This window comes from Naegleria fowleri (assembly GCF_008403515.1).
Source record: "Naegleria fowleri strain ATCC 30894 chromosome Unknown tig60, whole genome shotgun sequence".
NCBI classification, from domain to species: domain Eukaryota; phylum Heterolobosea; class Eutetramitea; order Acrasida; family Naegleriidae; genus Naegleria; species Naegleria fowleri.
In genome coordinates, this window is record NW_025407992.1 from 133,491 (window position 1) to 146,342 (window position 12,852).

Here is a 12,852-nt window from a genome sequence, read left to right on the forward strand (position 1 = left end):
AGTCCTCTCCCAGCTCATCAGATCTTCTGTTTTCATTTCATCACCACCAACTCCGACAACAATTATTCATCTTTTGTATTTTTATAATAACAACAACACTCTTTCTTGAGACATGTTTGGTTTGCTCAAGTCTATTGCGAGCTCAAAGGCTTGATGCTCATCATCACATGGAATCCACATCATCCGAATATGATCAACTCATTCAAGAACTACATAATAACATCTCTAACGAAAGAAATTCAAAAGCATGGTCGGCCTTTAATAATGTCATGTTTCCGAACATCAATTCAAAAAACGAAACTCTTGTCAAGGAAATTATACTCTACATGAATGGCTCCTCATTTTCTAATGATTGGGAAGGCGAATCATGTACCCTTGAGAAACCATGTGATTCTATGAACAAGGCTTTCAAATATGTCAATGAATTGCTGAATAATGACACAGCCTTCTTTGCAAGCGGACCCAATCAACGAAGGCTCATCAATATCAATTTAATTATTGTTGAAAACTTTTCGCCCCATCCGTTTTCCACTGTGCCATTCACCTATGGCAACATGTACTATACCATTGAATTTTCATCCTTAAACAATTCAATTGCACAACTTTCTCCACTCGGACAAGATTTTCTTTCCATTAGAACGGATGTTCTAGGCTTGTATTTCCGAAATTTAGTAATTTCCTCAGAATTTAAGGAATCGAGAACAGCTGCGTTCTTTTTTTATAATTGTTTAATTCTAGCAAAAGAAGTTATATGTGGACAGAAAGGAGGATCATTGTCTAACAATGATGCCTATCAAGTAATACTTGATACAGTTATTTTATACAAGTCTGTCAACATGGTCATTGGATCACACAGATATATTGAGATGTATAATTTTAAAACTATTGGAAATGAGCAAGACCAATTCAATATTGCAGTTATGCTAGGCAATTCACAGGTCAAGCTTGAGAGAATTTTCATATTCAATACTTTCTTTTCTCTCTCTGATATTGAGAAAATGGATGTTTTTAATGGTAGTTCAGTATCTAGTTCCTTCTCGATCAGTAAGGGAAATTTGATATTTTTTTCTCAATTTTCGTTTAAGGGTTCTTTCAGTCCTGACATTGAGATTTTTTATGCCGAATTCTTGAACACTGTTACTCTATTTAATTGTCACGCTTCAGAAGCCTCTTATTTCTTGTTCTTGAATGGAGTTTTTCAGGTCTATATGCAGGACTGTGAAATTAGAAATATCAATGCTGCCAATCCTCCAAAGAAAATGGCGGCAGCTATCAATATTGTCAACACGGCATCGTTCGGCATGCTTCGTTGTACATTCAAAGATAACATTGGAACCAATGGAGGAGATATTTATTTGGACTCTGTTCATTCTACATCCATTACTTCATGTAAAATGGAAAATAGTACATCTCTATCTCATGGAGGATCTATATACTCAAAGACATCAAAAACGATGAGATACAAGGTCACATTTGCAATGATAGATTTAGAGTTTAAGAATTGTCATTGTTCACAAACTGGAGGTGCCATTTACATCAAATATTCAGATTCTTTGATGTTGAATCAGTGTAAATTCTTACAAAATCATGCATGGGTGAGTGGTGGTGCCATCATGATAGCAGAAGGAATCGATATTCAAATTGACAGACAATCTTTCTTTTCGGGAAATAAGGTAATGTTCATTGACAAGGAACGATCACCTCATTCGGGAGGAGGAGGAGCCATCACAATCTCGTCAGCTCAATCGGTTCTTCTTGAAGGCTTTCTAAAAGATAATAAGGCCTTTCGAGGAGGTGGTGCATTTCTTGGAAATATAACCTTCTATATCAAACAAAAAACAACTGATTTTACAAGAGCGTATTTTGTAAACAATGAGGCCTTCTTATCTGGTGGAGCCTTGTTTTTCGCTCAACCTGTAGCAAGTTCTTTCCTTCAAGCGGTTGAGTTTGTGGGAAATACTGCTGACAAATATGGTTCTGATTTTACGGGAAGTATTTCACGTTTGCTGATGAGAAATACCGAGAAGAAGAGTATTATTCCTGGAGCTGAATTCAATATTGCTCTTTGGGCCTATGATCTATTTGGGAATAATATTAGCTCGTTTGATGAAAATATCACCGTTCATAGCAATTATCCCTTACTGAAAGTGGTCTCTCAAACAATGAGTGAAAGCACAAGCCTATCATTGACTGTCTATTTAACGAATAAGACAGCTACTCCAAGTAATCATCATCCCATACTACTTTACTTTAAATCGTTTTATGCAACAACCACCCTTCGAGTGAATATTTTGCCATGCCCACAGAACTGGAGACTTGCTCGAATTGCCTCAGAAAATCCAGAAGTAGCAATCTATGGATGTGTGGAAGAACCTCGTTTTCCTGAGTATGCCATTGTAGCGATTGTCATTTGTAGTGTCTTGTTCTTTACAGTGGGTATTTTGTTTGGAATTGGAATTGTCTACTTGGTTGTGAAGGTTTTACAAAGGTTGGCTCAACTCAGCAAGAAAGAGAAGGCAGAACGAGAATTGGAACAGAAAATTCTGGACAAGAAAGTAATATTTGAGACTGATGAAAACGACACACAAAAGACATCAAATGGAAATTCCAAGCACAGTGCAAGCTCATCACTTCTCGAAAGTGATTACCTCAATAACAATTCCAATCAACATTCCTCATTCATCATTCCAATTGAGGATATTAAAATCAAGAAAAAGATTGGAGAAGGAGGTAAGTATCACAAAAAAGTTTAAATATTGTTCATTCAAATAATAATAAGGTAATGCACTTATTTATCTGGGAGAATGGTCTCATCTGGAAGTAGCAATTAAAACCTTAAAAGTCAATGATACAGATAGTTTAGATTTTGAGAGAGAAGTGGCAATCCTTGCAAGGCTTAGACATGCCAATATTGTAACATTTTACGGATGCTGTATCACAGCGTCAAGCAAATTTTTAGTGACCGAATATGTGAAAAGAGGTAAGGGAATATATACATGTTCTTCGTGATGACATTGATTTTACAAACAATTCCATTGTTAGGGAGTCTTGAAAGAGCTCTATACAAAAGTAAGAATGGTAAAGAGTTGTTGACCTTTTCAGAGAAATTGAAAATTTTAATCGGTGTGTGTAATGGAATGTCGTATTTGCATTCACTCAAGATTGCTCATCGAGACTTGAAACCTGGAAATATTTTGTTAGGTAAGTGTTTGATATCTACAATGTTGTAGATCTCTTTGAGCACATGCATCACTTTATTTGATTACAAAACTTCTGCTTCTCCTTTTATCAAGATGAAAATCTCAATGCAAGGGTATGCGATTTTGGTCTTGGAAAAGTACTGCAATCAAATTCCATTCAACACACCATGACCACAACTGTGGGTACTGTGTTTTATATGGCACCGGAAGTATTGGATTCCAATGATCACTCTGACCATCCTCTCAACAAGAAGACTGCAGACATTGCCAAGAAGGTAGATGTCTATAGTTTTGGGATCATTTTGTGGGAAGTCTTCTTTGAAAAAACTCCCTATGTAGACGATATTCAATCATCTACATTTAAAGTACCCTATTTGGTTGTTCAGGGTTTACGACCCTTAATTTTGTTTAAGAGCAGAGAAGATGTTCGAATGTGGATAAGTTCTGCACCGATCATGTCTCGTGAGACCATCTCTGACGTCAGCAGTTTGGCCGATGCTATTTATGAATATTTTGAGTTGATGAAGCAATGCTGGAAAACAGAACCACAAGAGCGACCAAGTTTTGAAGAGATTCGAGAAGTTTTGATAACCATTTCCAGCAAGATCAATCAAAGCCTCTAATCATGATCTGCTATTCATTTGATTCGCGCCAAAGAGGAACTACAAATTTTTTTAAAAAAAATGTCGGAAGAACAGGCGAGTGCCTACAAATTCAAGGAGGGAGCAAACGGAAGAACGATTGTGATTGAATTAAACAGTCCTGAAGGATTGATTCAAGAGGATATTGATGTGGCATTGGAGAAGAAAAAGATTGTAGTGGTGATTCGAAAACCAGAAGAGCCCGAACAAATCTTACTAGAGGTGGGTATTTTGCATTGATTCATTGTATCTCTTATGCCTGCAGGGAGAGCTATTACATGAAGTGGATCCATCGTCATTGGATTGGAATTTGGCCTCTGACATCATTACCATTGAGGTCAAGAAAGCCAATCCGGAGACAAAATGGACATCTTTATTTGTGATCGTTATTGAAATTCCTCACATTTTCAAACTAGCAGAGGAAAATAAGGTCAATGAAATTATTAAAATTCTCAAAGAAACCAAAAAACGAGAAGACGGAGAAGACGGGGATACAGGAGATGGAGATGACAAACCTCTGACAAGTCAGGAACTTCTCTCAATGAAGCATCCTATTCACCGTTACTCATTAATGGGATGGGCCACGATGAATAGAAAATATCCAATCATAGAATATTTATTGAGGGCATACGGTCCCAAACGTGTAGCAAATCTACCAAACGAGCAAGATTTAGAAATTCTAAAGGAATGGCAAAAAGAGAAACGAAGACTTGCTGCTCTCGAAAAAAAGAAGAATGAGCCAAAAACAAATTCCGATGAAGAGGAAGAAATCTTGGAAGAAAAGGACTTTGCTTCAACTCTACTTGAAAAGTTCGAAAAATACAACATTGAAACTATCAAACAAATCGGGGAGTTTGGAATTTATGAGGGTGACACGAGCGACTTTGAAATTCCAGTAGAACTACCACCAATAACAGAAGAGCCACCACAGACGGATATTTCAGAATCAAAAGAGAACCCATTAAACGAGAACCCAGCACAAGAAAAGGAATTGGACAATAAGGAAAAACTGGACGAAGAAGGTCAAGATGACCAGCAAGAAACCACTGAGGAGCAGCCAGAAGAAGGAGAAGAAAATGATCGAGAAGAGGAAGAAGAGCAACAAAAAAGAGGAGACACAAAAGGAGCCTTCAAAACAGCAAACAACACCAAAGGTTGTTGAACCACCCAAGCCTCAAATTGTAAAATATCGTAATGGATTTGGGACTGCTTATTATACAAACGACGATGTATATATTGGAGTTTTTAAGGACACAATTCGTGAAGGAATGGGGGCCTACATTTACAGAGGAGATTATATTGAAAATCTACGAAAGGAAAAAGAAAAGCAGAAGGAAGATCAAGAGGGAGATGATGCAGAAGAGGAAGATGAGTCTCTCAATCCTGAAAACATTCCTTTGTGCTATTATGTTGGTGATTGGAAAGATGGCATAAAAAATGGTAAAGGACGAATGCTTTATCATAATGGAGATAGATTCTATGGCGAATATGTAAACGATATGAAACATTGTGAACGAGGCATATATCTTTATAGTAACGGTGATATGTTTGTTGGACAGTTCAAAAACGACCTAAAGGATGGAAACGGAGTTTACACTTTTTCAGCTGACGGATCTAGTCTGGACGGCACTTGGAAAGAAGGACAGTTTGTTGAGGGCACATGGAATTGGAAAGATGGAAAGATCGCCTTCAAGTCCACCGACTTCACTTCAAAGACAATTTCAGGAACCTTTTCATTTCAAAATTTCAAAGCCTCTGGATCTTTTGTTGATCAAAAGTGGCAGCTCTCAAAAATTTCATTATAAACTTCAACTAACCCCGTTTTGCATTCAAAGCTTTGCAAATAGGAAATTTTTTCGAGCAAACAAAGCTGGAAATATATTTAAAGTTTATTAAAGTCAATGTAAAAACAAAGCGTCTATTCTTTAAGGTTGGACTCATAGTATCCTTCACTCTCAAAACATTCAACAAGGTACTCTTTGAATGTGTTGAATTCATGTTGAAGCTTATTCATGGATGATGCTTGTTTTAAGCTCAAAATAAATACTCCGTCCTCTGTCTCACTTCTCTTCAAAATCATGTCTCGGTTGGCAAATAGTTGAGTAAGGTTTGCTTCTCCAAATGCCTTCAACAAGATAGGAGGCATAAGGAACGAAAACTCCAGCGTTTGCTCTTCAATTTCGCTGTTATGAAGAAAATGACTGTATGCTTTGTACAATAAGTCGTCCAATTCTTGATGTATGTCTTGTTTCAACTTTTGAAATTCTTCATCTTTCTCAACATTGATGTCGTTGACCGCTCCTTCGAGGTCTTCTCCGGCACCGTTGTCGAGGGATTGTTCTGTTAAAGCAATGGACGAATTGGTGTCAATCTTATTGGCTTTTGATTTCTTTGGCTTTTTGGTTTGGTCTAACTTATCTAATACATCACCAAAGTCATAACTTTTGTTGGGATTAGTCTTAGATCCCTCCTGACCTGCTCCATCTTGAGTCTCATTGTGGTTGTAAGAAAACTTTGGAGATAAATTTAAAGGTTCTCGTGTTGGAGGTTGCAGACTTCCGCTATTCATAGTTACAATGGAGGGTTTGTCTGTTTTTTGGTTTCCGATTCTAATGCTGCTGCTCCATAACAAGTACAAGTTGTTCTTAGGATCAACTTTGAAATACAAGACCATTCTGGTAATGTTCTTATGTTCAACGCTGAAAAAGTGGTCCACAATAGCACTGCATACTCTCTTAATTTCTTTTTTCTAAATGAGGAGCGCAAAAAACTTCATTACTGTAGTGACTAGGACCTTCGTAAGTAACAGCTCTTTCATAAGGAGTGTAATTCTTTCTATCTGTAATTCTATGAATATTTACACGTCTTTCAATTTTGGTGACATGAGGAGACCAAATTGCTTGAATGACAAAGTTGTACGGACCCTTTGGAGTTATGAATTGTTGTAAAATTCCTTTATCTCTTTTCTTTCTTTTGAACAGAAAGTCATCCAAAGTCTCTACATCAAGAAATTCAACATTGTTAATAATTTCTCCTGTTTTCTCATCCTCTGTTTGAGAAATAAATTGAGCAACAATGCCATGATGGTTGTCATTCATCATTACATTTTGATCGTTTGAGGCCAACCCAGCCGATGGATTATTCGGATCAGCAGTTTGAGCTGGTGGTTGAGTTGTAGCTGCAGAAGCTGAGGGGTCTTGCTCTCCTGTTGTTGTAGTGGTTGCTCCTATTCTTGACATGACTATGTTTCGAGTAAATTCATTCATGATCGCCTTTGTTTCCAACTCTTTTCCGCTCTTTTTTTTGAATTCTTTGTTTGCTGTTTGTTGATACCAAACGGTAGGAAAGTTGTGCTCATACACAATGGTTTGAGGTACAATCACGCACGGACATGATTCCAAATGCTTATTCTTTTTGGAGAGATAGTGATACAAAGCAGTGAGAACCTCTGTTTCAAGCGGATGACGATGAGACATTTTTTAAGGGTTGTGGTTTTTGATTAATTGGCGCTCAAGTTGTAAATGTTGAGAGAGGACTCTTCGACATCCTTTGAAGAGAGTTGAAAGTTTGACCTCAAAGGAAAGCTTTGAGTAGCCTTTAGAGAAATGATGATGATGGAGGATGTGAGATTTATGATTCAAAATGATACGCATCTAGATGGTTGAAATAAATATTTAAATTTTCTCTTTCATTCGTCCTCTATCAAACATTCATGTACATTCACGAGCTGTTCCGATGATGAAACCTCTCTCTTTACAAAACTTTGGCTTCATTGCGCAACTTGTCGACCAATTGTTGTGCATTCTCAACAAAAACACATGAACCAGTCTTTGTCTTTGGCTCAGTGACTTTCACGTATTCTAATTGCGATTGTTCAAACTCAGTGCCTTTCACCAAATCTGCAAAATTGAGTGTTGTTAAAGGCTTCTTCTTTGCTTGAATGATTGCCTTCAAATTGGCAAATCGAGGCTCATTCAATCTCAAATCACAGCTGACCACAGCAGGTAATCCGGAGAGCATGAGTCTTTCCAATCCACCATCCACCTCTCTCTCAATTTCAATTTGTTTTGCTTCGGCATCACTTGGTAATAATTTACTGATGAAAGTGGCTTGTGGTGCTCCGAGCATACTTGCCAAGAGTTGAGCCACATGTCCATTATCAGAGTCAATGGATTGTTTGCCCAAGAGTACCAAATCAATTTTGTTCTCTTCAACGATACGACGAAGAATATGAGCGACTTGAAGAGGTGAAACCCATTGTTGTACTTCTCCGCTATCAAAATCTGTTTTGACATGAATAGCTTCATCACATCCCTTGGCCAAAGCTTGTCTCAGCACTTCTTGGCATTGATCGTTACCAATACTAACGCTAATTAATTTTGGAGAAGAAAATTTTTCTTTAATTCGGATGCCTTCTTCGAGTGCGATATCATCAAATGGGTTCATACTGTGCTTGACTTGTTGAGTAACAACGCCATTCAATTGTTTGTTGACTCGCACACTCACGCTGTAGTCAATCACACGTTTCAATCCGACCAAGATTTTCATTTTTTTTTATTCAACGATAATGAATTTCTTTCTTACAAATTTTCGGACGTTGAGGTGGTTGCTTGGGCAGCAGCTTGCTGTCGTTGAGTAAGGATTCGTTTAAATCCTTCGAGTAGTTGGGGATGCTCTCCATTGAATATTTCGTTCACATTTTGAAGTGTTTGCTGAGGGCTTTGCTGTTGATTATTGAGGAGCTTGATTTGTTGCAAAAACTCTGAGAATTGTCTTGCAGAGAGGACGTCCTTAGCATGTCTGAAGAATTCTTTTCCTTCAATTTGAGGAGCGTTCAACATTTGGGAGGATGCTGTTGTTGGTAAAGATCTTGCTTCGGAATAGGAAGACACACTGGTGTTCGTTCCTGGATTGTTGCTGTTGGAGGGTGTAATGAACTGACTCGTGTTTCCCATATGGGTATCATCATTATCATCAAAATTGATGGACTGGATGATGGTCTTCTTGAATTGTTTAAGTTTAGCCACTTCACCTGAAAGGGACTTTACTTGTTGAGATAGACGATCTCTCTCGAGCTGTAAATCTTGATTCATTTCCTGAAGAGTTTTCATTGCAGTGGTTTGGGATTGAAACTCAAAATGAAGTTTGCTGTATTGTTGTGCTTGTTGTTGAATCTCCTCATGCTTCTTCTGGAGCATTCTTTTCAAGTTTTCAATTTCATCCATCATTTGCGTTTCTTTTGCCTTCCACGCTTTATTCATCAATGCAATTCCCATTTCAAATTGTTCCTCAGGATTGCTTGAGTTTACTACAAAGCTGTTGTTGTTCATGGTTATTATAATACAGGTTAATGACCTAGGTGTTGTATGTAAAACTACAATGACTCTCCGATTTCAAAAGTTTGCCGTAAAAGAGGAACCTCTCTCCCCAACTACAAATCGTTTTTTTAGAGTTAAAATTCAATAAGGGGCAGTGATGGCGCCAATAATAATTTTATTAAATTTGTTGTTGTTTTTGATATTTTTTGAATAATCATTGCCATGAGAGCTCGGTCGACCGAAATTAGGGGGTTATCATGGCAATGATTATTCAAAAAATATGCTCGCTTCGTCCACTTCAAAGAATAGATATCGAACACACAAAAGACCTACTCGTACGAGTGATCATTTAAGTATCGGAGTGGAAGGAGTTGCTTTTGGGTCAATCAAGATGAAACAAAATAGAAAAATCAAACCCTCAACACTTTCAACAACAAATGCACAATTACATTCAATATCTTCTCAGGATTTCTTTCAAAGAAATGAAAATTTGGAGAGTGTTCAATCGTCAAGAACATTTCGTGAAGAAAATTCGAGGAAGGAAGAAGAACCACACAGCACCGAGTCGTCACTACAACTGCATGTGGATGATCAATCATCCATTGTAAATTTGAATTCTTGTGATTTGGATGTTTCCCGAATATCCTCACATGTTAAGGAGGATAGTTTTTCTTCTCCATTCTTGAATCTCGACTTTGAGGATTCTATTATGTATAGTACTCGTACTATATTACCACCGCCGTCACCTCGCTCATCATCCCAACAACTCATTCCAAACACTGCCGAACCATCCATGATGAATGGTATCATTGACTCAATGACGACCACTACGAACCATGCTTCCAACCCTTCCATCCACTTTCCAACATCTTCAACCATTACAGTTTGTTCAAAAAATCTTTTACAACAAGAATATTCTTCATCAAATCCAGCAACAATTTCCAAAGAGAGAACAACCCCTCAAAAAAAAGGCCATTCCCTTAAAAAAAAAACTTCTAAACCTCCAATCACACCACCACCACAACAACTCTCAAAATTAGAATCATCATTCCATGCGAATTCCTCTCCCCTGAAGAAATTAGAATTGTATTGTAATAATGAAAAGTACATTTACAATGATTTTGATTTTGTATTAGCCTCCGAGGAGTACATCTCCTCAGAAAATGAAAAGACTTGTCCCATTCCGAAATGGAACAAAATCACTCAAAACATTCCTTTGACTTTCATCGATGATCTTCATTCGGAATATATCCTACAACCATTGGAAAGAACTCAACATTCTTTGAATGAGGATGAACATGGCTCTCCTTTGAAATCAAGAAATTCCAACACGGACTCGAAATCATTCTTCCTTACTGATCATTGCATGAATGAACAAGATCATGAGGATACCTTTGAATACAAAGAATCAGAACAAGAGGATGTTTTTCCATCAACGAATCATGTCTTGCTGACCAAAGATGGTGTCCAAGTATATGATCACAGCTTTGCGTCAAATTCTTCTCCATTACCACCTCTCGAACGTTCTGCATTCGCAATGTTGCCAATTCGACCTCACACGAGTATGAGCTTTTTTACTTCAAACTCGAGAACATGCAAAACGACATGTTCATCACCCCATTCAAGAAGTAGAGACATGTCGTCAAGAAGCATGTTATCAAAAGAGTCATTACTAAAGGAGGACCATGAAAGAAGATGGTCACCGTCATCACCACCACCACCATACCTGACCTCCAACAACAACAAGATGGATGAATGGAATTTATATCCTTCTCGTTCGAAAATTATTTTGGAACATCTCATCCATACGAAACCCATTGTTAGGACAACTTCCACCACCACCGCTAATAATAACAACAACAACAACAACAACACAGGAATTAGAACTCATGACAGAATTAGCAACACATCAAGGAGTTCTTCTTCTCAACGTAGCAGACCTCTATCGATGATGACGTCTTCAATGGATTGGAAAGCTCAACAAGAGGAGGATAGGATTGAGGTGAGGTTACCCGATCAATCCTTACTCTCAGCTACATCCAAACCTTTGATCAACAGATCAATATTATAAATTATTTGTATGCGCTCGAGAAACAGTATGAAGTGTGCTCAGAACAGTCACTGTGCATGAACTTGATCTCAGAATACACACATATGCCATTATTGATGGATTAATTAATAACAACTTCCCAATTAAAAAATTATTATTATTGATGGATTAATTAATAACAACTTCCCAATTAAAACCCTCTGACTCGAATTTTCCTTTGTTTCCAAAAAAAATCCATCACCGATGCTCTTCAAGCCTTGATCACCAAAGACGACGACCACGACTACATCATTTTCAAATGTCTTCTCCGAATTCAAATCCAACAAACACTCATCATGATCAATTATCAAACACAATGGAAACTACTCTATCGGCCAATTCCTCACCTCTCTCCGTTTTCATCAACCTTTTGCAATATTATTTTAAATCGTCAATATTTGGTGTTGTTCTCAATATTGCTCTCATCCTTTTCATACAGTATAAAACAACGGGATACTTTACCGTTGAAAATCATTTATTGTATCGGTTGAGAATGATTCTTCCGAACAATGAACCACAACCACCACAGTCTCCGCAACGACAGCCATCTTCATCACAACAAGCCTCTTCTCCAACCATGCTGATAAAAATTACAACCATGAATGAGGCTATTATTAAGACTCTATATTTTTACAATGACTTGGATTATTTGTTTTTTGCATATCTAGTCATGATGTTCTCAGTTTATAATATTTACAACATTTTGGTTACTGGTATATTTCTCATCTTGCTGTTCCGAATTTATACCAACATGTATCAGAAGAGAAGAAATGTACTGTATTATTTGAGTTTCATTGCATCTTTTTTGTGTTATTTTGCTCTTTCTAAAATGTTTAAGAACGCTCAGTGTGCTCAAGAATTAATTCATACTCATGACTATTTAAAAGGAATGATGTTTGGAAAAAGTTCAGCAACAAGAGGCTGGATGGAGAAAATTTGGGATTTAATGATATCAGAAAATTTTGAGAATTATGCATTTATTCTTATTAATTTGATAGTTTCATATGTTCTAAATTTAGTAGTGGAATTTAATTATATTTGTAAATGTCACATTTATTTGAACGATTTCAAAGAGTATCACCATTTCGTGATTGGAAATCGATCAATCAAGGACAAAAAAGTTTTCAAGTTACTCTCCATGATTACCAAGCTCGTTAGCAATTTTCAATTATTTATTCTACCGTTGTTAGTCATATTTTTGAACCACACACAGCATGCAATGGTGACTCTGTTTTGCCTTTTCTCCATTATTATTCAATTTACGTATTTCAAAGTTTATTTGAAATGCTACTTTATTTACAGAGCTCTTTACTATAACAAGTACAAACAACATCAAAAGATGATTAATTTGGTGAAATTTACGATCTTTTACTCTCTGAAGAATTTAATTATTCCTTTCACGTCTTCTGTATTGTTGGCTCTATACATTTACACAAACTATAGCTGTGTCGTTTTCTACACAATTTATATTTATTATTGCACAAGTGGTGTGATTGCCATTTTGACATTTTCATTTGTCAAATTGTTTGCTGACAGAGGATCAATATTGTAAAATAATAAACTATCAGCCAGAATAAGAGGGAAATTCTTCTGGAAATGCTGAA

At 36.9% G+C, this 12,852-nt stretch overlaps 9 protein-coding genes across 9 annotated transcripts; 5 read left to right on the plus strand and 4 right to left on the minus strand.

Annotated features, from left to right (window-relative positions):
- Positions 1-167: 167 nt before the first annotated feature.
- On the plus strand, positions 168-3,823 carry FDP41_008148 (uncharacterized protein; the record flags this gene model as incomplete). The annotated part of the gene is made up of 4 exons (XM_044711970.1): positions 168-2,730; positions 2,780-2,980; positions 3,043-3,201; positions 3,294-3,823. The coding sequence occupies 4 exons, from the start codon at positions 168-170 to the stop codon at positions 3,821-3,823; spliced, it is 3,453 nt and encodes a 1,150-aa protein (XP_044558157.1).
- Positions 3,824-3,883: 60 nt separating this feature from the next.
- Positions 3,884-5,003, plus strand: FDP41_008149 (uncharacterized protein; the record flags this gene model as incomplete). The annotated part of the gene is made up of 2 exons (XM_044711971.1): positions 3,884-4,063; positions 4,107-5,003. 2 exons carry the CDS (start codon positions 3,884-3,886, stop codon positions 5,001-5,003), a joined length of 1,077 nt encoding a protein of 358 aa, XP_044558158.1.
- A 106-nt stretch (positions 5,004-5,109) lies between these two features.
- Positions 5,110-5,646, plus strand: FDP41_008150 (uncharacterized protein; the record flags this gene model as incomplete). The annotated part of the gene is made up of 1 exon (XM_044711973.1): positions 5,110-5,646. One exon carries the CDS (start codon positions 5,110-5,112, stop codon positions 5,644-5,646), a length of 537 nt encoding a protein of 178 aa, XP_044558159.1.
- A 113-nt stretch (positions 5,647-5,759) lies between these two features.
- Positions 5,760-6,515, minus strand: FDP41_008151 (uncharacterized protein; the record flags this gene model as incomplete). The annotated part of the gene is made up of 1 exon (XM_044711974.1): positions 5,760-6,515. One exon carries the CDS (start codon positions 6,513-6,515, stop codon positions 5,760-5,762), a length of 756 nt encoding a protein of 251 aa, XP_044558160.1.
- Positions 6,516-6,576: 61 nt separating this feature from the next.
- FDP41_008152 (uncharacterized protein) lies at positions 6,577-7,317 on the minus strand (the record flags this gene model as incomplete). The annotated part of the gene is made up of 1 exon (XM_044711975.1): positions 6,577-7,317. One exon carries the CDS (start codon positions 7,315-7,317, stop codon positions 6,577-6,579), a length of 741 nt encoding a protein of 246 aa, XP_044558161.1.
- Positions 7,318-7,594: 277 nt separating this feature from the next.
- On the minus strand, positions 7,595-8,389 carry FDP41_008153 (uncharacterized protein; the record flags this gene model as incomplete). The annotated part of the gene is made up of 1 exon (XM_044711976.1): positions 7,595-8,389. One exon carries the CDS (start codon positions 8,387-8,389, stop codon positions 7,595-7,597), a length of 795 nt encoding a protein of 264 aa, XP_044558162.1.
- A 32-nt stretch (positions 8,390-8,421) lies between these two features.
- Positions 8,422-9,171, minus strand: FDP41_008154 (uncharacterized protein; the record flags this gene model as incomplete). The annotated part of the gene is made up of 1 exon (XM_044711977.1): positions 8,422-9,171. The coding sequence occupies one exon, from the start codon at positions 9,169-9,171 to the stop codon at positions 8,422-8,424; it is 750 nt and encodes a 249-aa protein (XP_044558163.1).
- Positions 9,172-9,439: 268 nt separating this feature from the next.
- Positions 9,440-11,230, plus strand: FDP41_008155 (uncharacterized protein; the record flags this gene model as incomplete). The annotated part of the gene is made up of 1 exon (XM_044711978.1): positions 9,440-11,230. One exon carries the CDS (start codon positions 9,440-9,442, stop codon positions 11,228-11,230), a length of 1,791 nt encoding a protein of 596 aa, XP_044558164.1.
- Positions 11,231-11,507: 277 nt separating this feature from the next.
- Positions 11,508-12,800, plus strand: FDP41_008156 (uncharacterized protein; the record flags this gene model as incomplete). Its single annotated transcript, XM_044711979.1, has 1 exon — positions 11,508-12,800. The coding sequence occupies one exon, from the start codon at positions 11,508-11,510 to the stop codon at positions 12,798-12,800; it is 1,293 nt and encodes a 430-aa protein (XP_044558165.1).
- Positions 12,801-12,852: the final 52 nt, after the last annotated feature.